The 26334-nt window shown below is 47.2% G+C and overlaps 9 protein-coding genes across 9 annotated transcripts; 3 read left to right on the top strand and 6 right to left on the bottom strand.

Moving 5' to 3' along the window:
- Positions 1 to 191: 191 nt before the first annotated feature.
- Positions 192 to 2566, bottom strand: FSUBG_9405 (quinate transport; the record flags this gene model as incomplete). Its single annotated transcript, XM_036687915.1, has 6 exons — positions 192 to 482; positions 541 to 789; positions 847 to 1331; positions 1390 to 1996; positions 2052 to 2377; positions 2434 to 2566. The coding sequence occupies 6 exons, from the start codon at positions 2564 to 2566 to the stop codon at positions 192 to 194; spliced, it is 2091 nt and encodes a 696-aa protein (XP_036535110.1).
- Positions 2567 to 3572: 1006 nt separating this feature from the next.
- On the bottom strand, positions 3573 to 4421 carry FSUBG_9404 (lactonase drp35; the record flags this gene model as incomplete). The annotated part of the gene is made up of 3 exons (XM_036687914.1): positions 3573 to 3610; positions 3678 to 4068; positions 4116 to 4421. 3 exons carry the CDS (start codon positions 4419 to 4421, stop codon positions 3573 to 3575), a joined length of 735 nt encoding a protein of 244 aa, XP_036535109.1.
- An 801-nt stretch (positions 4422 to 5222) lies between these two features.
- On the bottom strand, positions 5223 to 7134 carry FSUBG_9403 (glycoside hydrolase superfamily; the record flags this gene model as incomplete). The annotated part of the gene is made up of 4 exons (XM_036687913.1): positions 5223 to 6011; positions 6060 to 6467; positions 6636 to 6959; positions 7018 to 7134. The coding sequence occupies 4 exons, from the start codon at positions 7132 to 7134 to the stop codon at positions 5223 to 5225; spliced, it is 1638 nt and encodes a 545-aa protein (XP_036535108.1).
- A 1151-nt stretch (positions 7135 to 8285) lies between these two features.
- Positions 8286 to 12646, bottom strand: FSUBG_9402 (uncharacterized protein; the record flags this gene model as incomplete). The annotated part of the gene is made up of 9 exons (XM_036687912.1): positions 8286 to 8514; positions 8660 to 9735; positions 9790 to 10036; positions 10114 to 10237; positions 10320 to 10424; positions 10966 to 11575; positions 11628 to 12211; positions 12266 to 12304; positions 12367 to 12646. 9 exons carry the CDS (start codon positions 12644 to 12646, stop codon positions 8286 to 8288), a joined length of 3294 nt encoding a protein of 1097 aa, XP_036535107.1.
- Positions 12647 to 14124: 1478 nt separating this feature from the next.
- FSUBG_9401 (cell wall assembly cell proliferation coordinating KNR4-like) lies at positions 14125 to 15714 on the top strand (the record flags this gene model as incomplete). The annotated part of the gene is made up of 2 exons (XM_036687911.1): positions 14125 to 15290; positions 15336 to 15714. 2 exons carry the CDS (start codon positions 14125 to 14127, stop codon positions 15712 to 15714), a joined length of 1545 nt encoding a protein of 514 aa, XP_036535106.1.
- Positions 15715 to 16362: 648 nt separating this feature from the next.
- Positions 16363 to 17421, bottom strand: FSUBG_9400 (uncharacterized protein; the record flags this gene model as incomplete). The annotated part of the gene is made up of 2 exons (XM_036687910.1): positions 16363 to 16989; positions 17047 to 17421. 2 exons carry the CDS (start codon positions 17419 to 17421, stop codon positions 16363 to 16365), a joined length of 1002 nt encoding a protein of 333 aa, XP_036535105.1.
- Positions 17422 to 18299: 878 nt separating this feature from the next.
- FSUBG_9399 (uncharacterized protein) lies at positions 18300 to 18833 on the bottom strand (the record flags this gene model as incomplete). Its single annotated transcript, XM_036687907.1, has 3 exons — positions 18300 to 18521; positions 18587 to 18693; positions 18746 to 18833. The coding sequence occupies 3 exons, from the start codon at positions 18831 to 18833 to the stop codon at positions 18300 to 18302; spliced, it is 417 nt and encodes a 138-aa protein (XP_036535104.1).
- Positions 18834 to 19830: 997 nt separating this feature from the next.
- Positions 19831 to 22077, top strand: FSUBG_9398 (uncharacterized protein; the record flags this gene model as incomplete). The annotated part of the gene is made up of 1 exon (XM_036687906.1): positions 19831 to 22077. The coding sequence occupies one exon, from the start codon at positions 19831 to 19833 to the stop codon at positions 22075 to 22077; it is 2247 nt and encodes a 748-aa protein (XP_036535103.1).
- A 480-nt stretch (positions 22078 to 22557) lies between these two features.
- On the top strand, positions 22558 to 26331 carry FSUBG_9397 (alcohol dehydrogenase; the record flags this gene model as incomplete). The annotated part of the gene is made up of 2 exons (XM_036687905.1): positions 22558 to 24238; positions 24290 to 26331. The coding sequence occupies 2 exons, from the start codon at positions 22558 to 22560 to the stop codon at positions 26329 to 26331; spliced, it is 3723 nt and encodes a 1240-aa protein (XP_036535102.1).
- Positions 26332 to 26334: the final 3 nt, after the last annotated feature.

Below are 26334 nucleotides of genomic sequence, written 5' to 3'. Positions count from 1 at the left end.
TTCTTAGGATGCATGATTGGCCCCAAAAGAACGAAGAGCTGTGGGTGTATCCAATAGTATTCCAAGACTAAATAATCTCGTGCGGGGATGGGACAGAGAAGTACAATAGATGAAGAGCTCTAGGAACCCAGAACGATCTTGTTCGACAATCTACCTGCTGGTAACTCGGATCATGAGCTTCTAGCCATCCACTAACCAGCAAATCTCCATCCCTCAGGCTCACCAGCTGCATCCTCTGCAGCCTTGAGGGCTTTATTCTTCTTAGCCACGTACCACTTCGTGATGAGGACAAACACCACAACGAGACCACAGCCTGCAATGATAACACCTCCTCCGGTCTGATAGTAAGGTTCTTGGTTTCGGAGGAAGAAGTATGGTGTGAACCAGTGGGAAACAGATGAAACACAGTTGGCGTACGCGATGAGGGCAGCACGTTTTGTGCGGGGACGAGGGACAACAGTTGTCTCCCAAGAGATTTGGATCTGGGAATAAGTTAGTGAGTGGTCGTCTGATAGATGGTGAATAGGTGAGGGAGCTTACGTTGAGACCAACGAACGGACCAACGACGAGCAGGATCATGGAGAAGTATCGGGCGCCCACATTAAGCGTGGTGATCATGACAGCACAGCCGATCAGAGTAAGAAGAATAGGAACGATGATGTGATAACCGTGTTCCAGTCGTCGACCAGAAGACCACGAGATGCCCATCATCGCAATGAAGGCGATGATAGGAGGAGGGGCCTGAATGAGATAGGTAGTGGTACCGGAGAATCCAATGGTAGCGACGATCTTACGACGATGTTAGTACAAGGCTCACAGTCAAAGGAAGAATGAGAGGTTACTCACGGAAGGGAAGAAGTCCTTGTATGACTGTGCGATGATCAAGAAGAAGTGAATAGCCGCAAAGAGATGGGCAAATGGCTCCTTCATACACATCCAGAAACCATCCCAGTAGCTTCCAGCATCATCTTCAGCGATGCCACCAGCGGACACAGTCTGACGATATTGAGCCATAGCTGCCTCTTCCTCGGTGATGAAATATGTACCAGTCGAGTCAGGGAAGTTCGGAATGAACCAGAAGCTTACGAGCATGGCACGTGAGCAGTCAAAATACATGGCCCAGTGAACAGCCATGAGAATGGAGACATTGATGGAACGAATTCTGAGAGGGAAGACTTCGGCTGAGACGAGGTATGGAATGGAGAACCAGCCGATGGACCAAGCGATGGCGTGGATGTAGATGGCTGCAATAGCTGCGCGAGTAGCTGCCATAGCAGATGAGCTTGCCTCAATCTTCTCCGGGGTCCAACCATTGGTGACCTTTAGATAAGCTCCAACAAAAGCCAGAGTTGAAGATCTGCATGGTGATACCAGTCATGAGAGATCGACGTCTGCCGATGAAGTCGATGACAAACACAGAGAAAATGAGCACGGACACAAACTTCAAGATGGCATAACACCCAGTAGCCAAGAAGCGAGCTTCAGTGCCCTCAATGCCCAGATATCCAAAGATAGTAGGGCTGTACTGAGTGACGGCGTTGGCACCGGACCACTGTCCAAAGACATGGCAAGCAAACATGAGAACGAAGCGTCGTCGGTTAGAGAGATCTGTGAAGGTCTCTTTGATCAAGTCCCAAGTATTGGCACCAGAAACAATCTCAATCTCATGGTTCAACTGGCTCTCAATACCCTGGAACTCAGATTGAACGTAGGAATGATCTTCTGGGAGTCCTCGGAAGCGAGACAGCGTAGCAAGTGCCTCCGTTCTCTTGTTCTGTCTAAGCAAGAAGCGGGGCGTTTCAGGAGTGAAGAATGTACCGACACCCCAGATGAGAGCTGGAATGAGCTGAAGTGCGGTTGGGAGCTGCCATTGTAGGTTTGTTCCGGCGTGGTATTTGGTGACGCCATAGTTGAAGAAGAAGCTAAAGACAACGCCGAGCTGTTGGCAGCAGGTGTATTGGAGCGTCAAGAGACCGCGAATGGGCTGGGGTGATATCTGAGTGACACTGAACGTCAGCTACAGATATTGAAGGGCAGAGCGGAAGGCATACCTCTGCGATGTAGACCGAAGGCAAGACGGTCGTCGCGCCAACACCGATACCAGCAATGACACGAGTCGCATAAAGAGCACCAGGGTTACCACTACTAAACGTCTGGCCAAAGATACCAGCCATATATACAACAGTGAAGAACTGAAAGGTACGTGTCCGTCCCAGCCGCTGGGTAAGCCAAACACAACCCAAACATCCAAAGACTGCACCAGCCGTAGCGATAGCCACGATCCAGCCTTTTGTGTTTGCATATTGATGATCGGTCTGTTTATCGATCCCGAACCGCTCTTTGAAGACCTCCATAATGACGAGGGAGGCGATGTTTCCTGTGTCATTGCCAAGTGATTAGTTAGTATTGGCGGCGGATGGAGGTGAGACTGACCTTCGTCGAAACCCTTGGCGACACCAGAGAAACTCCAGATGCAGGTACACATGAGGAGATACCAGTTGAAGATCTCCCTGGGACTGTCTTTGATGGCACGTCTGGTGGCCTTGATCATATTTGGTCTTGCCATTGTGAACGGTTGTAAGTGATGAAAATGGGGGAGTGGACGAGAGCTTGGAGCTGGGGGATGAGATTACGGGCAGGAGAAAGTGGGTGAATTATATCCTGTCCAGCCTCGCGGAAACCCCTTCCCCAGAGAGTCAACGGGGATTACCGACTCCAAGCGTGGAGAAAATAAATGCAACGCCCACTTCGCGGAGAAAAAAGGCGGGGATGAGCTTGATTCCCCGAGATCCAACTTCCCCAGATATCGGAGTGAGCCCCTTGTTTAGCGTGGAGTCAAAGTGTCGTCGGAGCATGTCCTAGTGCTATCGGGCTGGATCCGGAGGAGGTTTCGGAGTGTAGATTTGGGCTAGCTGCTGATGAGATGGGCTAACCCTCGTCACGAGTCAGTGATTGTGTTACATTGAGGAACGCCCCGGCAAACGACCCGGTAAGTTGCGCTGGCGGACGGGAGCTGAGCTGAGTTTGATTAAGTTATCCGGAGACAATATTGCGTTGCGAAACCTTGGGCGAACTGCCACTGAGGATACCGGTGTGTTGTCATAGAACCGCTGCTCAGACTGTAAAGTGAACTGTGCACATTGCGTTTCAGGCGCTACCCAGGGCCTAGACTCCCAGGTCATTGTCCTGTCTCAAGAAAGGGCCATAGAATCAGAAAGCAATAGTCTGTCATATACTTCTAATTGTCTCCCGGCTCATGAGACAAGAGAGATGGCTGATAAAGCATACCACGGTGTTTAACGTATGAGGCGCGTAATGTGAGCATCAGCAGTGGGGTGATCTATCAACTCAAAATAACACTCTTATCAAATCAGTTCATGTGAACGGTGTTCAACAAGTAAGATACAACGCGGTAGAAGGCCTATATTCTCGCTATGACTGCTCTTTACTCTGTTTCAGCATCGGCGCAGCCACAGCTCCCCGACAATGCCACTCCACCTTCTGAATATTCCCCTCCAGGCTATCAGTAATAAACAAAGTCTTATGCTCCGGTCCCCCAAAACAACAATTTGTCAGATTGATCCCCGGAGAACCACTAATAATTCGAGCCCTGGGTATTCCGTGTGTATCCACTACAAAGATTGAACCAAGACTTGGATGACAGATGAACAAATTACCCTCCTCGTCAAGTGCAAGACCATCAGGACCCGCGTTGCCAAAAGAGTGGAAGAAGACGCCGACTTTGGAGGTAGTGCCGTCTGCGTGTAGAGGTAAGCGCCAGACTTGGTTTGCGCGTGTCATGGCGACGTAGAGGAAGCGCTCGTCTCGTGAGAGGACGAGACCATTGGGTGAGGGACCGTTGTCAAGGAGTGTGTCGAGTCTTCCATCGGGTGATACACGGTAGACGCGACCTGTTGGGTCTGTCATACCCGTTTGGCCTTGATCCGTGAAGTAGAGATTACCCTTTGAGTCAACGATCAAGTCATTAGGTCCTTTGAACCGCTCAAGATTCTTTCTTGTCAACTTTGGACCAATCTTTCCCGTCTCTGGATTGAACGATAGTATGCCCTATCATAATTAGCATCAGTAATAACCCAAGTACAAATTGCGCATACCTGCTTATAATCCGCCACCAATAGATGCCCATCAGCGGCCCCCACGAGCCCATTCGGCTCGCCATCCCAAGTGCACGCAACACTAAAATTCTTGTCGGCATCAATCTTGAGAATGCGACCGTACGGAATATCCACGACATAGAGATTCCCAGCGCTATCGACAATGGGCCCCTCAAGGAAGATGTGCTGGAACGACCCCGCGAAGCCCCCGCGCCATTCTGACTCTTGGCCCAAGCAGCGCTTATCGTCTGGAATGCGTAGATAAATCTCTGCTTTGATCACGGGAGGTGCTAGGTAAAAGTTCATTTTGATCAAGATTATGTAGAGCTTGGCTGAGGACAGCGGCCGTAAGTTGTTATTAGAATGTTTTATAGGCGCTTGGTGTTCAGCCGTTTTGCGGTAAGCTGTTTGCGCGGAGGAACTCCGATGGGTCTGGTGCTCTAGCTTGGGGATTAGTCAGGCTTGAATCAATATGAAACGCAGCTCCTTCTCACCACAGCATCACTAAATTCCTTTGGAGTCTGTTTCAATATCTTAGGCCAAGCGCTCTTAAAGTACTCGATCGACCATCAGGTTACATATGAATATTCATCCATAATATAGGTAGGCACGTGCAAGACTGGTAGGAATTGTGCCTTTCCTCTCAGCAATAAGAGCGAGGGGTTTGCTAACTACAATCTCATTCTACACGGTCAAGCCGATAGACGCATTCCGTCCGGCATCGTTCTGGCGCTGTCGTCGGTCTTGACGTTGCCTCGACCGAGTCTATAACTTTCGACAGCAATTGCATGGAATAAACCCCTTGACGGTACGTTTCCTTCTAGCCGAACACACTTAAAACACAAAAATGGTTACCTCATCGTGCCAGCAGAATCGGAGTGGTGTTATCAACCACGAGTGTCATCGCCCTCCCCATGACTGCTGTCCCGTTCTGCTTAGTTTGGTACCTATCCGAGTAACATAGCCAACACCAACCCGGCTCAAATGCGTAGAACGGCTATCTCATAAGGCTTCGAAAAGACCACCGAGAATACTTTATCCTCTGCTTTGAGGGTGGTCGTCTTGATTGAGCTTGTTTCGCCTCCATTACCAAGGAGGTTATTGACACTAGACCCGTCTGGTGCGGAGAGGACAGTGGAGCGTAGCCCTGTTGGCTTTGGATCCCTTGACCGTGACCTTGACCGCATTAGCAGCACCTTTTTTGCCATTGTAGTTGACCAGCTTAAGCAAGGTCTTGCCCCCATTCTTTGTTGCAGACCAATAGACAGGACCGAAACTTCCTCCAGTGGCATTGACAGGGACAGTCTCGGAACCCAAGTTGGCAGCGAAGAGCTTTTGTACATAAAAGCTGTTCGTCTTGAGGATCTGGTTGGCTGTGTGTTTCATCACTGCCACGGTTCCCGGCTCTTCGTCATATTGCTTGATGAAAGCGCCATACGCACTACCTATAATCACGTCTGAGTTTCTCTCACAGCCGAGCAGAAATATTGCCTCTGCACAAGCCATCGAGAAAGTTTGCGCGCCAATTTCACCACCGGTGTTTGAGCCCGATCGGATGGCTGCATATTCAGCCACGAATACGGGATAATCTCGGCTCGCCTGGTCGAAGGTGTTGAACAATTTGACGAAATGGGCTTCGTTATCATAGGTATGAATGTCAACCATGCCTCCGCTTCCTTTGTCAGGTGATGGTGACGGATTGATAGATGAGACTACGTTCATCTTGGGGTACCTGGCACGAATGGCGTCGTACAATGCTTTGAAGCGGTACGAGTAGTATGTCGATGTACCGCCGTTGAGGTAGTCCTCATTTCCGATCTCGACCCAGTCAACAGTGAACGGCTTGCGGTATCCGAGAGAGGCACGCAGCGAACCGTACTTTGTAGATGCATCACCCTAGTCAATCAGTAAGCTGAGCAAAGATCGACGGCTGGGAATACTCACCATGAGAAACTCTAGTTCGCTCAAAGCCAGATCGACGTAAGGCCCAAGATCCTCTTCTGCAATAATGTCTCCATTGAGATAGAGCCCAGCAAAGAGTCCAAGCACAACAGTAAGGTCCAAGTCCTTGGCCATCTGCATCTGCTCAAGGATATCGAAGCCGTCCGTGTTGATATCACCCCAAGTGCCCAGTCTACCAGGTCGGTTCTTGAGTTCGCCGAAAGTCTCGTTCCACTTAAAGTGATAGGGAAAGCAAAGACCTTCCATGTTATTGCGGCCCGGCAATCTGATCCATAAGGCGCCTAGGTCATCCACAGCTAGTGCAAGGTCTTTTCGCAGACCATTGCCACGATTCTTATAGGTTTGCTTGAAAAGACTTAGCAGGTTAATATGGAGGGACTTTCCAGCAAGCTTTTAGCCTTCAAAAGTGAAGTAAAATGTGTTGTTAGGGTTTCTAGGTAAAGAAGTAGGCTTAAAATGAGGAGTTTCGATCTTCTTCCAGCTATTAGGGTTTATCTTGGTCACCTTGGCAGAAGCACTAGACAGTTTATGCCCCGTGATAGAGTTGTTAAAATAAACCTCGACCAAACCGTTATAGTCGCCTCTGATTTGTAGGCTGGAGATATACCGCTCGGTAGCATCAACGTCAAAACCCCAGAAGCCGTTGTTATAGAAGCCTACCTTGCCAGTTGCTCCCTTAGGGACATCTATGCGTAGGTAATACGGCAGGCTGGAAGACAACACAGGCTTTAAATCATCAACAGAGAGGGTAACACCGCCGACTAGGTGCCAAAAGTCCAAAGTGCAGTCGAGGCTAGCAACGCGATCTTTAGATAAACCCTGAAAAGCACAATTGCGGATCAATTCGCCGTACAAACCGCCATCCCCAGAGTGATAAATATCCTATAAAGCAACGTGAGTTTGACAGGGTATGCGAATTCAAGAGGAAGCGTTCTGGTACCTCGTAAAGCACGCCGCAGAGAAGCTGGCTTGAGGAATTGCCACCAGAAGACTCTATCGACAGACTGGGGGCAGAGATAGACTGGATTAAGTAGCAAAGAGCAAAGAAGTATCGCATGATAAAGGATCTCTCGATTAATGGTAATGACTAAGATGTGGCTTGTAGTAGCGTCGCGATTTGAAATATGGCTTTCTTTTAGCAGTCGTTTATATAGGATAAGGGCTGAGCACTACTAAATCTCGCTTCGTGTCAGCCTCGGCCGAGTCTCGTTAAAAGACAGGGTTCCTTTCAGGCATATACTGATGCTTGGACAATAAGCGATCCTAGTATTTCTTTTCATTTGTGCTATGCGCCGCCGGAATAACGAGTTTCTAAATGGTCAGAACTCCGTATCATTGCGGGGTATAGTGTAGTAATTCTAATATGGGCTTATTGACTCCGAGCTTTCCCCTCATCGTATAACAGATCAAGGAATGATAGCCCAGCGATGTACCATAGCCATACAGCCGAGCCAATGGCCAAGGATTCAGCTTATAATTTAGTTTAATTCCCAACACTAGTTGCCTCAATTGCGTCGTAGGAACCTGGTATTAAATGTATTGCGAGTTAGCAAGGAGTATCAGTAAGACACTGACCAGGCTAACTGGGGTATTAATATTAAGTAAGGATTAAGCCTATAAATATAATTATTAATAATTTAATATAATATAGTAAATAGTATTTAAATTAACCTTAATATCGTTATAAGAATTAGATTATTATATATAAACCTAAAAATATTGCTTATAAATCTTTATTTAATATTCAGACTAGAAAGGCTTATAAGATTAAACTAATTTAGGTATACCAGGTTAGGCTCAAGATACATTCAAAGCTCCTGACGGCAAGTTACCATCCAGCCGAACACACTTCAATCCAACAATTCTATCAACACGTCGCATCTTAGGCCTACATACTATAATTGTCAGAGGCGCTGGGATCGGGGCTATCACTGCCAAACCCCTAGTTCTCCATACCAACATACTGCTCTCGTATCTTATCCTTCCACGCCTCAAAGGAAATAATCTCATCTCCTAGCTTAACCGAGCCAATTAGTACCGCATCAATCTCCTCCACGTTTCTTTTCGGCACCCATAGTGTTCATGATCTTTACTACACACAGGCCCCAGTCTTCCCTCCATGAGCTTCTTGTAGCACTTGTCATCTAGCTGTAGACTTCCGCTCTCACTCAGACACGTCCAGATCTCACTCGCAAAGCTGATCTCGGCTTAAAATCCATCACACCAGAAAAACGCCGTCTGAGGCTCGTCAGGCAACGATAGATAGCTTCGGATAAACGTCTCGCCTTTTGCCATGGCAATCTCCATTTGGATGTCCTCTGCTTCATAATTGGCCACGGCTTCGGCATACTCTTCCCTGGCGATGCGTAGGGCTAGGCGCATCAGATCCATGCACGCTATGTGATTAGGAAGGTCTCGCATTACTGCCAATATGTGTCTGAGACTGTATAGCGAGTAAAGATCATTGTCAGTGCGTTCATCAGAGAGCATCTCCAGTGCTTCCGTTACACGCGGCCGCAGTATCTGCTTTGCCTTGTCGGTGTCACCATGGTATCTAAAGTATTACACAAAGGCAACCGTACGGTTCGATATCATGCCACTCAAGAGCTTCGAACTCAAGATAAGCTGTTTCAGTCTTGTCAAAGAAGCCTTGAGCCCTTACTGGGTCGACATCCTTGGCAGTTGCAAGCTCTAGCCACGCAGGCACCATATAGGTGTCGATAAGGTTAACAGCCCGCTCGTGAAGTTCAGTCGTAGCCTCGTTTTTGTAGAGCTCCCATACCGCAATCCCAGCTTCTTCGTGGCCCTTAATACTAAAGACAGTTTTGCCGTAGTAGTATCGGATGATGAAGAGATCATCTTGGTCACCATTCGAAGTGGCCTTTACAATAGCTCGGACAAATAGTGTTTCCAGAAGATCGTATCTCGCCGATGTTTCAAATAGCTTTACGAGTAGCGAAAGGAATTCCTCCCCTGGTTCCAGAAGTCTCTCCATTAGGAACTTGGGTCTGTCCTGAGGCTCGTCGAGCAGTCGTTCAAAGAATTTGATCATGGGCTCCCAGCAGCCAGCCATCGAGTACTTTTGGAGAACATCAGAGAAGCCACTGAAAAGATGGATGGACCTACCAAGATCAAAGACTTTGGAATATGTCGCGATAGCTTCCTCATGTCGTTCCCCATCTTCCCAGTACTTGTCTCTAAGACTGTAGATGACTCGTGCTAGGATCCCTTTGTGACTTCGCTTGTTCTGCCATTCTGCATCTTCCACGAGCCTATTGAGCACCTTCTCAAGGTGACTGAGAGACTCATCCTTCGATTCGACGACTCGGGACAATGAGTAGGAGGCGACCCAGCTTTCAGGATTCAAGTCCAACACCTTTCGTGCTCTCTCTTCTGCAAATAATTTGGGAATCTTCTCACCTACCAAACACGAGAGAAGTACTGATGCTTGAGCCTCCCATATTAAGTCTTTCTGCTGGACTTTTAGCGTCTCCTGTGCCCAATCTTCTAACCATTGGATATCTGCTAAAGTAGGGCTATAAGCCGAATCGACGTCTTCACCATCTTCGGTCTTTTTCTCCTTGTCATCACTAGAGACTGCCTCTATTGACTGAGCGCCGTCATCTACTTCTTTACCTTTCTCAGTAGGAGGATTGTCCTAGAAAATTGTTATTCCCTGTAATACCAATTAATGACCAGAAAGATCGCATACCTTGTTGAGAATTGTATCAAGGAGTATATAGGCCCGAACAGTTTCCCTCTGAGTGGTGTCCTTTGTGAACAGATCTTCAGCCGCCACCTTTGCAGAGTCGCCAAAAAGAGCCAAGTGGCGATTGCCATCAGGAGCGTTAAACGAAGCTACCAATGGCGTGCTCTTGATATTCTCGATTACAACAGAGTCTTTGAGCCATTTAGTAAGTGAGTTGACTCCTTGATCCGACAAAATCCATGTTTTCCAACTGGCAGGAAGGTCATCCTTGGAAAATCGCACTTCATCGGCATCCTCTTGAAGCAAAACAAGGAGTCGAGAGCATACGGCTCGGTGAAGAGTCTAAGAAAGGCATCGCCAACTTGAGCCTTGAGAGTGCGGTCTGTCAGAGATAGGTCGGTCTTCTTGAAATGAACGTGGAGGTTGTCACAGGCGTAGTCCAAAAGACGCTCTGCGCTGATTGGTGAGGCAATTTATACAGCGCAGCACCATGAAGACCTGGGAGTTATCTGGATCTCGATAGATATAGTTACCCTTGCGCACCATCTTCAATTCAAAGAAGTTATTGGATCCAAACTTCTGGTATAGGTCGCTTGGACAGATAGTAGAGAGGTGGTGCTCGATGATGGAAGCCTCAGCTGGCTAGATTCAAGCAGAGCATCAATTTCAGCAACATCATCTGTCCCGGCGATACTGTCGAGCACTCTCTCAACCATGTAGTAGTCTCCTCTCGTAGAAGACTGTAGAAATCAGAGAATCTTTGATCTCAGATCAGAGATACCAGTTTATTCGGCTCAATAGCTGCATATCCCTGATTAATACAAAGAGCAGATATTGCGCAATATGGCCAAAGCCAGAATATATAAGAAAGCAATACCAACACAGGAATGATTTTTCGTCAGCATTTAATACATATATAAATTGGACAGCATCTAATATACATTATAATACAAGTCTCCTCTGTAACTAAATATCAAGAAATGAATATCCTTTCATCCAAAGAAATACAATAAGTAAATACCTCTTCTAGCAGCTACTCCTGAATGCTCCTTCAAATACCCTATTCTGACAGGTTCGCAACTGAAATATTCTCGTTAGCCACTATGCTAGAGGTCTCTGATTCCCCAGATGAAGATTCTGGTAGAAGTTCAGTCTCAATTGGCGGCGCGAGATATTTACTCTGGCTTTGCCGTCTCTTGGGTACCCCGGCCGCCATAGTGACTCTGAGATATGAAGAAGCTGTCTCTACTCTGGCGCTGACTTCATGACACGGCTGGAGTTTGTTTCGTGGTTCCAACCGTGGGCTTCGTCGCGGAACGCTTAACGGAGTTATAACTTCAGACTCAGGAGTAGCTTCCCGAGTTGGTTCGCTAGGTGTCCGTGCCCTTCTGCGTGTAGTACTGCTGGACGGCGCTCTTTGCTTGCCTCCTCTAGAGCCCTTGAGTTCCTCCTCGATCAATCGGTCCACATCTTGGACGAATCGATCACAGAGGTCGATAAGGCTGTTTGTGATAGAAAGATATGAATCTTCACGAGACTTGAGATCTGGCTGAGCTTGTAGGGAAGCTTGAGTAAGTCGGAGCGCACACCTCGAGAGCTCCAGTCTCTCTTGCCGGCGATTCATTACAGTGATATCTTTCGCGCAAGCAAACTTCCACTGATCAATATATGTGGCTATCAGTGGCTTGAAAACTCGCTTTGCCCAGGTATATGTATTTTCAAGTATAAGCCGGAATTTGATAATGTCTTGAGGTTCTGTCATGTTGCCGGTCCAGACACATTGCATCATCTAGTTTGCGTGGTTAGTGCCGCTCAGGTGCTCAACCTTAATTTGTACCTACATAGCCTTCTTTCTGGTAGTGGAACTTTTGATTTTCGTTAACGTCATAACGATATGCCATGAAGTCTCTGGCAAAGAAAGTTATCCAGACCTTGACTTCAGGTCCAACTGTGGTGACTGTTGCAACAGGAGGGATCTCTCCGTCCTTCGCTAACCTAACAGCATATGCTGCAGCATTCTGGTTCAGCTTCACAGCGCATCCACTTGCATTGGCCGCTTGGCAATAAACAACTTCTTTTAGTCGGCTGAGCTCACCAGGGGCGGTTTTCACTTTCTTGTACTCGACGACGAGCCATGGGAAACAACTCAAGTCTTGCTCACAAGGTTCCTTCTTATCCCAAACATTAAAGGGAGTGGCTAGTAAACCATGTCCATGTAATCCCTTCAAATTTGACCATGAGAACGATTTGACAAGAGATGGTGTTGATGTTTTGTGCCATTGTTGTGCTTCAGGATCAGTTATTGTAGGGATCCAAGTGTCCAGATGATACATCGGAAGGTAAAAGGCGAGATCGGGCTTGGGAGCCTTGAAGACTTTATTAATTTCATCGTTCTTGTCGAATATTCCCCATAGAGCGTTAGTGTCTCTGTCGTCGTTGTAAGTCTCTACTCCCAGTGCCTTCTGTTGGAGTTACTTACAACACCATAGAATCATAATAATACCGGCATCTTGAGGACCTGATAGGGAGATTATCAGTGGCGACTTTCAACATAGGACTTTACTGACATTCTTGATTTACCCCCGGACATTGAAGCTTGTTGAAGAAGTGGGTTGAAGAAGAACTTTTGAAAGAAACGAACCCAATGATCTTCTGAGAAGCCCCCATTGGCAAGCTTTTTGGCTTCACATTTGATGTTAAGATCCTTGTTAGTAAGTAGGTCTAGCTCTTGGCACGTAAAGTCAAGCATCGCCTGCTCAAGGCTTTTAGCATGTGGCGGGAGCTGGTCTTTGTCTGCATCTTGGACGTCTTCATCGTAGAAGAAGCCGATATTAGCCAACGAGGAGCGTTTCCAAGACATATTCGATACAGCGATGGTTGCGTAGTTTGATCTGCGGAGAGAGAGTACTCCTAGATAAAGATAACGGTTGTTGGGTTCCTGTCACGAATATATACACCATAAGGTTACATCTGTTGGTTGACATGCATGTTTGCATCCTTGCTTAGTGGCGCTGCAGAATGCCGACCTACTTTTCAGCCTAGTGCTGTGCAGCACCCCTTTCGGCCATTCTTCTTGGTAGGTGTCTGCTTTAGGTCCGTGGCTTATCGCTCCCCAGCAACATATGGACGTGGGTTACAGAGCAAAGGACAATCATGCTTGGACCACTTGCAGCAATCGAGGTTTCAGGTACTGTATACCTAATTTGAATTTATTTACTTTGTTCATAGTTATTGTGGTTTCCAAGAGCCATTCCAATTGTATCATCACCTCATTCTGCCTCCTTTACTGTGCTTCTGAGTCTCCATACAACCTGCCTAGATAGGGTAGCTAAGGCATGTAAGAAATGAGCTGAAACAAGGATTAGCCACCAGGCAAATCAAACGTCATGGCTAATACGCACTAAGAGTAGCGCCCGGACCAGCCGGTCACCCGCCCGCTCTCCCGAGTCTAGCGAAGGTTAGCCGACGTTTTTCAACCATGGAAGGGGACTCGGATAACGTTTTACGGGGAGAGCTATTGTTTCATGAAATCTGCAAGGGAAATTGCACTTGATTGATAGGAAGTGATGTGCTTGTAAATCATAGCCCAGGTGAGATAAGTGCCTTCTAAACTGCGGTGCCATGAGCCGGCTCTTCCGCAAAGGCAGAGCTCCCATTGGTGTAGGATGCGACGGCTGGCATTGGCCTTATCCTCAGGTCTAGCAGCCATACTGCAACTTGAAAATCAGGCTGATAAGAAGGAGAGTACATAACGCGCTTCTACTTTACTATTCATGTGCAACGTCTTGGTTCCCAAGATAAAGTGCGAAAATAAGGTCTTGACCATATTTAGGAGGCGAGAAGAAATCTGACAGAGAATCGGTCAGCACATGATCTCAATAATGACAGCGACATTGCCGAGGAAGCTTTAAACGGAGGAATATACCGCCATGCCACAACCGAGAAGCTGAGAGGAGTCTACTCTGTACGTAGCATCAATAGAAAAGTTATCTGACACAGAATGTACTGCGGAGTCAGGTAAGTCTAATCGAGATATAACGAGATTGGGGAAAATCAGAGAGAATGCAAAACAGCTTGTAGTACTGTTACTGCATCAGTCAAAGTATTACGCCAAGTAAATAAAACAATACTCTACAAACAACATTCTAGGGTAGCCTAGCTAGAAGCGCACCAATTGAATGTTGACGGGCTGGAAGATCGATCTACCGACCAGGCACCAGTAGTGTTATTTCCGGATCCCATCTTCATTTGCCAACTAGGCCTTGGTGCCTAAAAGTATCTTATTGATAAAGCTAAGCTTCGGATCTCTTCAGAATATCAATCAAATAAATCAAATAAATGTCTTTATTGACCTTTATCGATCAGGCTGACCCCGGCGAAGAGGGTTGGTTCATCCAGCACAAGATCTCTGATCTGATATCTTTGTTGCTTGAGTCGAAAGATGCCAGCGACAGTTTGCGCCGAGTCAAGCGCCTAATCGAGCTCCTTCTGCTCTCCCATCATATTGATAAAGCTTATAAACTCATCAGCGCCTTGTACGAATATCACAGTCTTATACTTGGCCCGTCTGCATCGAGCAACCAAGATGCCTTTCAACTGAGCAGTCGGCCTTTCGATAATTTTTGGGAGGCCCATCCTACATATAATAATCCTTTTCGTGGCCATAAAGAGAGCTCACGCACGGCGTTGGATCGGAAAGAAAGGCTTGAAAGGCAACAATGGCATGAGTATAGAGAATGCACCCGCACTGGCTGGATGCTTGAGCATTGCAGCCTACCAGAGCCCGAGGATGTACATATATGGCGCGAGACTGACGACGAACCGACTATCGCAATGTGTGCGCGACTATTGGCTAAGAGCAAGATTCCAGGCCAATACCCTACCCGAGAAAACATGAAGGAAGCTCTTGCTGCGGCAAAGAAGCTTTATGCGCAGCCTCAAGTTCCTATCACCGAGTGGGAACACAAATGGAACGGACATCAAACCGTAAGGAGACATTCTTACTTACTCTATCGACGACTCGTAGTGGAGCTGGCGATAAGACTAGGGAAATTCGATACTGCCGCCGAAATTCTGTCCTTAGGACTTCGACTCGATGGTTTCAACGACATCGACGGGGGTCAATTGGACCGGTATTTATTCCTGCCAGGAATTTTCAAAGTATTACCCCTTTTGGCTCAGAGTAAAAAGGAAGGGAATCCATTTTACATGGAGGCAGATGAAGCTGATGTCATGATTGAACAAGTCATAACGGCGTTGAAGATGCGTGCCCAAAACGGGCGGCAATGGTCACTTGCACCAGAAAGGGTTGGCTGGAAGGAGTTGCTTGATAGACTTGCCAGAGCTGCATGGATAGTGAACAGCAAAGAGTATCAAGAACTAGGTCTCACTTGTGCAGAAGATATCCTCTATTCGCCGGCCACAGAGGAGGATATATCAGAAGCTGAAGCTAAAGTTGGTGAGCTGCCATCTGACTTTAAGGACATGGTCCGTGTTGCAAACGGGTAAGTCAAGTGTTGCACTGCCATTCATCAACTAACTTCTGCTAGGTTTGAAGGAGGTTGGCATTTTCTCAACGGTGGTATTAACGGTCTCGATGACATTGACCTCGCCGATGATGACGTCGAAAACTATACGTGGTTTCTTGGTGACCTAGACCAAGATATTTATTCCAAAGTCATTGCCCTTTCACCAGCAACCGAGTGCGATGGATTCATGCATTTTATGATCTCACCAGCACATTGGCGAAATCCAGAGAATAGCAATAGCGAGACTTTCAGTGACGGAGAATATCCGTACTGGCAATGGGCTTCTTGGCAGGCTGGTGAAACTTCTTGGCATAGCTTCCGTGAATGGGTCGCTACTGAGGTTGAGCAACTTGAGAGGATGGTGAAAAAGGGAAAGACGCTTGATGATGATGATGATTGAGGCCTGAAGAGTAATAGTGAGCAGGAACGAAAATCTTTGAACTGCTCTTTCAGTCCAGGAGAGCAGTGTCTCGAAGGTTGGACGATCATCCAAATTCTACAGCACAATGCTTAAGTTAAGGACCAGATGTGTAGATTTAGCTATATTTTACTGAAGGCGACTGGTAAACAAAGGCAATGTGGACTTAACATCGTCTGATAAGAGGACGCTTTCGTTATGTCACATATAGAAACCCACGAACAGGAGAGATCTTGATCTTGATATTTCGCAGGTTGCTACAGCCTGTTGTGGTAGACAATAACTGATGGCCTGTATAATGATCCGGAAGCTCCCTATCGACGCCCATGGAGCCCAGGCGAAGTAGCAAAAATAGTACTACACAGCGATATCGCAGAGGTCTTCATGCAAGCATTGGATGTGAGGTCTCTTAGCTCAGAACAAGAGTCTCATAAACCATGTTCTAGATAGTTTTCAAAATATATACAAGTATAGAATGATAGCTGCAAGTATCCAAGATACTGATAATTACTCCTTTGTTGAGGAATACCTTAGTATCAATGAGGAGGAAAAACGACACTGTTGTAAGCAGCCCCGCCTTTAATGAGCTTTGTGTCCAAGCAGTTATCTCCGCCAGAAACATAAAAGAATTTACACCAATAGGTTTGAGGTATAGTAACTGAAGTGGGTGTTCTTAGGCACATATATCACATCTCCCCAAACGAGCGTGACCGGGAGATAACCTTTAACTTGAATAGTAAGGGTACCCTCTAGTACCATGAAGGCATTGCCATGAGGGAAGCATTGATAAGGAAGTGCCGATATATCAGATGGTGGCCCGTTGATTGTGATGGTCGACTTTGTAAAGCTGTAGTTCCCTGGGGACTGTGGAGTAATCAGCGGCTGTACGATCTGATAATAACCAGTCATGGCCTTGTTGAGGTACTTGGGTCCATATCCATTTGCGATCCAGTACGAAGTGTCGCTGTTATTTCCAAGGTAGTTGGGTCCGTCGTGCCAAGCTGCGTTGCCCGGTGTAGTACCGTTCAAAAGGTCTCGTCGTGGGACAAAGTCGGGCTGAGACCAAACATCCAAGTACGTGAGTTTCTCAACTTCAGCGACTGGTACAGGGCCAGTAGCATTTCCTGGGTTGTCAATATAGGCATTTGAATATGGTGTATGGGTAGTCGTAGTCCAGTTTCTGCCAATCACGTCTATCAACTTTTCAAATCCTCCAGGCGCAACAACAGCAAGCACTTCCGAGTCAGGGTCGATGAACTGAAAAGTGTGGTTCGTGTAGGTCGCTCACGACCCAAAGTCTCCTTGAGTAAGTACTCGTGCTTCTTGCATCTCATTGTCATGCTGAGCCCAAATTTGCACACGACCCTTGATGTTGAAAAAGCATTCATAGTGATATTTATGCAGGTTGGGGGAGACAGCGACTGTAGACCCGGTCCCAGAGCTATACAAGAAGAATGTAAACTCCCCACCGGTAGAATTTCCATTTATCGGCAGTCGGAAAGTATTATATCCTGCAAGGACGGTGTTGGAATGCGAGTATCGGCGAATAAGGTATACCTCAGCGGTCTGAGGCGGATCGAGCAATTCGGGAACTGCTTTAGAAAGTCCATGATGTGGAGTTAATGCATTAAGATGGATAGGCAGCGCCAACAAGAGCAGCAGCCGCAAGAACGTATAAATTCCAGTCATTTTCGTAATGTTATAGGCAATCGAGTTGTAGAGTTTAGTATAATTGAAAGTAGAGAGAGCAATGAACTGCATTCCAATGACTTTAAATAGGGCTTCAAATTATACGCGGATCTCTTCCCTCCGCTTCGAACAACTATTTATTGCCGCATGGCCGTTACGTACAATTGATAGAAGCTATGGTCATCAACCACAACAATCACTATCACTGATAGGTCAAAGCGGGTGAGTTCTTGCTTCTTCTCCGACAACTCCGTCTACTAGCCCGCTTCGCGTAGAGTATCCATCGTCCGTGTTGTCTTTTGGAAGACTCAAAGATCCCGTGATGGGTCAAAGGCTAGCATTATGGGTCCACGATGATCAATTCTGGAGTTCTTTCGCGACAATCTTAATCTATCTTGGAGGCTTAGACTGGGACTATGCTATTATACTTTACAGGGGAATTACGGCTTAGCTGGACAAGGGACCTCGCGTCTAAAATACTCCGTGGTGCGGCTTATGAATCAAGTAGGTAGCCGGAATCAAACTGATCCCGGCCACCTCCCCGCAAAGAATGAACCAATCAGACTGACACCAGCCACAGCGTAGTTAAGAGTCTATACGGGCAATAAATGAATCATCAGGTCGGTGGTCGGAGTCAATCGATCCCGGCCATAAAAAGTGAATCCAGTTACAGTCTGCAGCCGGGGTATTAAACAGATGATCAGGGCCGTAGTCGGAGTATCTTTCCCCGACACATGATCCTTTTTCGCCCTGTAAAGAGTCTCGGGGCCTAGTAACAACCTGGAGGTAGCAATTCAAGAACTTTTGTTTACTACTGTCTATTGTTTGTTTTGACCAAGTCCTATCATAATATTGATATCATCTAAGTATGCATAAATCTAAAATCCAGAGTTGATAGAGCCGGTACAAAGCATGTGTGAGAAGAACCCGAGCGAGTAGTTCACTCCAGTCTTGGTGCATCCTTCATCATCGTTCTTGGTACAGAAGCCCAAGATCTCGCTGTTCTGGGAGAACTCCCAACCTTCGCCGTTCCAGTTGAAGCCGTACTGATCCTCCGTCTTCTTGCCTTGAATCTCAAAGAAGCCTTCGATAAGGCACCGCTCGGAAACACAATAACATAGTATTAGCACCTGGAGAGTACACGTATCTTGTCACTTTAAAATACCTCAAATTGTTGGACATTGTCGAGGCAGCCACCTGGGTACGACACAGCAACGTCATCAGTGTTGTAGATGTCTCCTCCTGTATCAGGAACAATCTCTCCGATTCCCACTACTTGAAAATTAGAATTGACAATGGCAGGAGAGAAGGGACTGATACATACTTTGCGTTGCAGAAGTGCCGACTGCGAAATCTGCTTTAGCGTAGCCGATCAAGGCCATCAAGCTAGCAATGCGAAGGATAGAATACATTGCGACGGTGAAGTAGTTTGCAAGGGTTGTAAGTATATTGGTATTGGAAGTCAAGGCGTGTGAGCCGCTGATTCTGGTGTAAGTCGACCTGACATCACTCTTCTTATATAATTGCTGCAAGTTTGCCAAGACTTAGCCTGCCGACATATAAACCGAATATTCTGAACGTCTTTCTGTCTTCTAGCCGGGTTAAAATTTTTTGCCTGAAATGATCATCGTTATAGAGGCATAAAATGACGTATCGTGGCTCTTGGCTGGTGTTGTTGCATAGCCATGGTGGATCATCTAGCTGTGACTGAGTGAGGCTATGATCTTGCTTTGTCTTCCAACTCGGTCAATAGACGGGCCACTTAATCTGGAGAAGCTTACAACCTATAAGCTTATTCCCCATATTCTTGTAGATTATCTCCGATTTGAGTAATGATAGTTCGTTTTAGCCCTGGGTTAGCTTGTCGAAGGATTAGAAGGATTCACTACTACGTTATTGCGCCAACGTGGAGCAAAAGGATATGGACCCCTGCAAAAGGATTAAGAAACGACAGTTACGTACTCCGTACAACAGATGAGAGATCGGATTAATGATGATCCTGACTTTCAACTCTTTTATCCCTCCCCATCCTATAAATGCATTGATAACTTTTAGCTCTGATTCTATCTCGACAATAATTGGTCCTTGACCGCTTGAAATGGTAATAAATAGCGAAAGGCAAGCAAAACAAGAAATGATAGGCACGCCAAGCCAGAAAGTGGAAATTAGTAATGCACAAGCCAATCAAATACATTGATTTCGCGCTCCCCCTAGAACGGCTGAAGTGAAGTCGACAGGGGCATGGGTCAAGTGCCAGTACAAGATAACGAAGTTAAAAGCTAGGGGGCTGTTGTGAAATCGTGACCGTGAAGAGAGAAGTGGAAATCTCCTATTAATCGCCCGGTACCCTTCATTCTCAGATTCACTGTCATTCCCTATTTGTTCCCTTGCCAGATAACAACTCTAATCATGTCAACCGGACTCCCAATCAGGCTTCTTTGCCACGACAATGGCACCTTCTCCGTTGTTGACCCTGTCACTCACCATGTGACGAGCTTTGACATCCTCTCCTACACCTGGGGCAAAGAAGTGGCACCCTACAACTGCGGTCTTGGTGGTGTCACTTGGGACATCAAGATCAATCCTAAAAAATTGGAAGATATCAAGCGGCTAATGGTAGCAGCTAACATCAAGTACCTTTGGGCCGACTGCGTGTGCATAAACCAGACAGATGAGAATGAGAAGTCTGCTGAGATCCCCAAGATGTTCGAGTACTACAGAAACGCTGAGACATGTCACCTTCTGATGGATATGGAAGAAGCCTGGATCCCGCAGGAGATTATCGATGATCTCAAGTTCCTTGACCACGTCCTGTACCACATGCAGGGTACTGCTCTCGCCTCCGAAGCCGTCGGCCTGACTGAGAGGGTCATCAACCTTCTTACCCGTTGGGCCGACACGGACTGGAAGTTTGGCATAGTCCAATCGACCGTCAGGTCTGCAGCAATCGACATGGGCGTTATCAACTGCTACTCAACCTGCATCCAACGTGTCACATCACTCTTCGATAATGACTACTTCACTCGCGTCTGGACGTTCCAAGAGATGATCATTGGCAAGAACATCACTTTGTGGGGGGTAAACCCCGAGAGTATCTTCTATATCGGCCAACTCCATACCTGGATGGACTTGGCAATCGAGTGCGCTGACAAAGCGGCCAAACTGTACGATTGGATTGAGAAGGGCAGATTTTTCAACACAGCAGGAGTTAACGCCATACTGAGGGTCATTGCAGAGGATATCTTATCCCTCGTCAGCCTGCGGACTCAGGTGAAGGGGATCAACAGTGCAAGGACTGACATTATCAATGGTGGTTCTTACTGGTGGCGAGAGAACTACAAAGGGATAAGCAACATATTTTCTGCCATCTCCCTCAGGCCACGCAAATGCAGAGACGCGGCGGACATATTCAGAGGTCTCTTGGGCATCTTTAGCGGACTTTTCACAGATGACGAGGTGAAGGCGGAGCTTTCAGGAAAGGACATTACATCCATCTCATTCAATTTCTTCAAGAAATTGTCTGCTGAGACCGGATTGGCGTGGACCAAGCTTGGAGTAGCCAGCAAGGCGAGGGAAAGTGGATGGAACTGGATCCCGCTCGTAGAAAGCGATAATCAGGTCGTGTCTACTGATTGCTTCGCCGGAGTCCTCAATCTCGGGAGGCTGAAGAAGGAAGGCCGAGCGAAAACAACAGCCATGACAGGTCTCATTGGAACTCCACGCAAGTTCATGAAGATCCGACTAAGCCAAGAAAAAGGAGACTTCCAATTCATCTTCAAAGGCTGCAATTGTGGCAAGAAGATCAAGACTGGCCGCATCAGCAGGGAGCTTATACCAACGTATGACCAACCCAGAGACGTGGTCAAGGACGAGACGGGTAGGATCCTGGTACAATGTGCCACCATCCTGGGAGCCATCATGGACCCTGGATGTGATGACCTGGTTGAATATCGGAGGAAATTACTCGAGAAGCTGCAGCCGATGTGGGAGGTTACGGATCCTAGTGCAAAGCCCGTGGGTTGGGAAGACCGGTCGGTGAGCGGCACAGCCTGGGAACATCCCAACGCCATTGGCTTTCGGGTGCATAATTTCTCCATGAACTACAGGATGGTCTCAATGAAAAGGTGCGGTTCGCGCCTTGCAAACGGGAGCACAGCAAGCATCACCTGCCACGTCAGCGTCAACTGCGGATGTACTATCGTCGCCCCGTTTGCACTCATATTCGAGGCTATAACTGCGGTCCAGGGAAGCTCCCTCGGTGATACGGCTGCAGAGGCAGACCATGACGACAGGATAGTCCTGCAAGATGGGCTGGGATTAGTGCAGATTGGCGACGTCGGGAAGGCCTTCGACGTGGTAGCATTCTCGGGTGATATACAGGCCCACAAGTTATATGCTGCTAGTTGCAGGAAGAACAAGGAGAACAAGGCGATTGTTCATGAAGTGCCACCTCCTAGTGGTAGGGCGCTCGTGCGGGAGGACTTTACCCATGCGGCTATGGACGTAATGAAGGACTATGGCTATGTGCATACTGGGGGATCTGGAAATTTGCTCTTGTCCAGGAAACATCGATTGGACTCTTACAAAGTCGTTGGTGTCTGCATTGATGAGTATATTCCATATAAGAATGAGGAGCAGTCAGTCACTATTGGATAGAGTAGTACTAACACCCGTTCCCTATTAGCGGTATCTATTTTTGTCAATTGCAAACAGGAACAGTAATATTGTAAATTTGATTTTTGCTTTAATAACTCAATCTAAAGAAAATATCCTGAAGATTCAGTTAATCATTGAAGAGAATTATAGTAATGTACAGTAAAAGCTCAATATAGTGCTAAGAAAGGTACTCCGTAGGTGCGGACTATCTATAACCCGGCTTGCCTGCCGTTTAGCAAGGTTGACCCGGTTAGACCTCCCATGTAACAATCAGGCTATGAACTGATTGGGTCTCATTGTTTCACAATTTCAATCTGTCGCTTACACCAATCGTTGTGACTGAAAGTCATCATGCATCTTGCACAGCCTCCACAAAGAATTACTGGTATTCTTATATCAGGCTGCCTCACCGCCCTCAACGCGAACTGAATTTCTGTTTTCAATCTTCCTCTAACTCTTTTGTCCTAAGTCCATACGATCATGTCGCCTACGAAGCCCGAGGATGGCAGAGACCCGCAAGATGTCTCAGGGTCAGAGGCTGAGGTCCTGGCAGAGTTCAAACAGTTCGCCATGCAACAGCGAGTAAATGCAGAGAAAGCAAGATTGATAAAGAAAAAACAAGACAAAGAAGTGCGATTGACAGAGTTGAAGAAATTTGCCCGAAGTTTCAAGCTGCACACTCCAGTGCCATCCGATCTGGTTGATATTCTTTCTAATGACCCTTCCAAGCAGAAGGAGATAATTGAAAAGGCTAGGCGTGATGCAGAACCTTTCCCGAATGAGAAAGCAGAATTAGCCAAGACTAAAGAGGTCACCGAGGCCGTGAAGCAGAGCCCGCAGCCTCAGAGGGACCACGAGACAGTACACCAGCTCCCACAACCCTTTTCATGGGCCGATGTGGTGCGTGGCGCGTCTTTGAAAGTCGATGAGCCAATTGCACCCATTTCTAGTCCTAGGGGCAATGAACCGGCAACAAGCGTCTATTCTTCATCCATTAGTGGCTTCACGAGGACTACCGAGGCAACGCAAACGACAACGTTGACTTCGGTGTCTGGTCGGTCTAAGGCTGTGCGTCACAACCAAGTTCAAAACCCAAATCCTTCTTTAGGAATCCTCGGGGACATTCAAGAAGTTGAAGAAAATCCACCATCCGTACTGGGCCAGAATAAGTCGCGACTATTACCACAGGATGAGCCCTATGATAAGGACGACGAATCGCTCATCTCGCAAACATCAACGACCTACACCCCGGAGCAGAGAGATGATGTCATTGTGAGATTTTCGCAAGCCATGCTCAAAGGCCTCCACTCTCATGTCAGCTATGGTGCGGCAAATAAGTCGTCAAGGCAACATATCCTTACTCATCTCCGCTCGGCTTTGAGGACATTTGCTGAAGCCGTTGAGGCGGACACGTCAGAAAAAACACAAGCAAAGGCGAGGAAAATGGTGCGAAGGTTGAGGTCTGAAATTGCTCGAAATCTTCAGGATCAAGTCCTGAGGAATGACCAAGTTCCTGAAGGAAATCGCACGCCGATCGATTTAACAGATCGAGAAGAAATGGGCGCTACTGAGAAGATAAACCGCTGGGGTATACCAACGCCTGATCTGGATTTCCATGCCGGGTGGCAGGCTGAACCAGGTATGCAGGCCAAGTACCAGTACCATTCTGACCCATCTCTGAGCCTCCCTACAAGATCAGAGAGCTCCGTGGAGCAGAGCGACGTAGAAGTGTCACAACGTGATACCGCGCAGATATATGGAACATCTATCGATCCAGTTGAAGTCATGAAGCACTTTTCAACGCATTCAGCGTTTGACAGGCTCCTTCAAACAACGCAGAAGCTCTTCGAACGATTCCACAGTCCAAAGATGGATTTGGTACGTCAACGAACATCCCTCTCCCTTCGTCGCCACTTAGGAAGACAGGGAAGCAACAACAGTGTCGCGACTTTTAACCTCGACTGGGACCTACATGGTTTCTTAATCGCAAATTATGATGATGGTGTCCATCAAAATATTGACAAGATACTTGCCGTCACCGGTACAATGGGAAATGCGCAGCTATGCTCAGTTGGTCAATACTTTGCATGGGCCTGGCCAGGTTACAAATTCCAGCTGTTGGAGGGACTACAGTCAGCACTGCGTGGTTCTACAAGCAAAAGTAAGTGACGCGTGTTTAGGAGTAACCACTACTCTGGCTAATATGTTACAGATCGACGACACAAGAGGCTTCCAGCGGGACGCGTGACTGTGGACTCGACACTTCGCATGCTAACAGTTCATGGAGCCGAAGATTTCATCATTGCTATTGCGCAGCAGCTCTCTTGGTTGATAGCAGTTTGCCAAGAAAAGCAGGATCAGCTTTCTCATGCCTACGTGGGCTTCTTTGAGGCGGATAGTCCTGAAATAACTGGCATCGCCACATTCGACATCGATGTTAAACTCGAAGTTCCACCGATTGAGCCTACTGGCAGTTGCTGGAACACGATAGTCGGTCCTGCGGTTATCGTTACTGGATTTCCCCTCCCTGACCGCCATCACAACGAACAGGGGCTTGAGATATCGATACCTGTCATGGCGGCTCTCTCGGACACTCCCCAGGCCGTCAGCTACAGAGGTGGTTTTGTTTTCAAGGCCAGACACCATGCTCTCATACCCATCAAGGACTTTGGATCGTCCATACAATGGCATTTGATAGACACCTATCCTGAGAGACTTGAGTGGACTCATATCGACAGAGCATGCCCTACGAGACTTGGAGGCGCAATTAAGAAAGATTTCTGGAATCGCCGCTCATTTCTCGGGTGGTGCCCGCAAGTCCTTGAGCTTCTGGCAACGTCAAGCTTTGATCATGCGTCTGTACAGTACTCCAAGGCTGTGAAACCCCCGAGATGGACCCAGATTGATAAGTTCACCATCGGATTTAGCCAGTGGGGAACAGCTACTGCTCAAATAACCTTTGGCAAGAAAGATGGTTTTCGAAGCTTGCGACCAGATGATTACGAAACGCTACTTGATGATGCGAAGCATACTCATGTCATTTTGCATGACACGACTCACAAACGCGCGTTTCAAACTAATGCAGAGGATCTGATTCTTAACATTCTTCTCCATCGACAGAGTTTACATCTATCAGGACAATCACAAAACCCGACAGAGAAGAAGTTAGTGGATATTATCCACGGTGCAGATATAAGTAGAGAAAGAATCTCAACTCGTGCTGCTATGCTTAACAACGCTGAGAAGGTCTTTTCTATCCGAACATCGATGTCCAACGCTAAAAAGGAAGAAACCCGGTTTAAATACGAAGCGAAACTGCTTTACTCGACGATCGATGGGCTCTGGGCTCAGTCATATGCAAGTGGTGACACGGCCGTAAAACTCGGCGTCGAGTTCGGACAGAATGTCACTGGATGGGAGTATATGGATGTGGTCAACAACGTCAAAGTGATATTGCCCAAGTCAGTCGACTTGGAAAAATCATGCGGGCGCTGGAACGACTACGCAAAAGACATCGAAGCCATTGTCCTGTTCGGAGCCAACTTTGGGGATATTCTCAAACCGGGATCATCAGAACTGTGCTCCAATTACAAATTTCTGCCAAGAGATGAGTGTTACTTGGGCGTTCGAGTAAATGCACTCCAGTGGCTTTTTGATCGGCAGGGGTCTTCACAAGACCAAAAGAAACTGTCACCGTCTGGCCTTACGCTTCAGGGATCGCAAGATCTGTTCAAGCCATGTGTGGGCACATGCTCTGATCATGTGGTTCGAATCGTGAAGCAGTCAAAAGGCCATTGCCTACTCCATCTTGAAGAGAACGGTGCGGTCATTATCGGCGACGCTCGAGGGGCTTTGCTCCCCAAGATGTTTGGCAAGAATCGGCAACCGCAACAGAAACCGTCTCGAGCTCAGCGCCAAGAACGACAGGCTTTGTACCGTACAGAAAGGGAGACGACCCCGATGACGGGTTTACAGTCCCGAAAGCCTAATGTACCTCCGAAACAGATCGCTTCTTACAACAGAACATCAGAGAATACAACAGCGAGAAGACCCAGATATGAGATGTCTTCATCATCAACTGTTAGCAGTGGACCCTGGAGCGGATCTTCAGTCACAGATGGGATCGCCAGTTCGTCGTCCATTTCTTCAAGTCCATCGATGAGAACTTGGAGTAGTATAGTCGCTTCTAAAACTAAGAAAGTTGAGTTTGAGGTCAGAGTGGATAACAAGGCTGAACAAAGACCAGCGGCGTAAGAT

Source organism: Fusarium subglutinans (genome assembly GCF_013396075.1).
Source record: "Fusarium subglutinans strain NRRL 66333 chromosome Unknown NRRL66333_c0000145, whole genome shotgun sequence".
NCBI classification, from domain to species: domain Eukaryota; kingdom Fungi; phylum Ascomycota; class Sordariomycetes; order Hypocreales; family Nectriaceae; genus Fusarium; species Fusarium subglutinans.
Note: the sequence above shows the minus strand (reverse complement) of the source record. Positions and strands in the feature narration are given on the sequence as shown.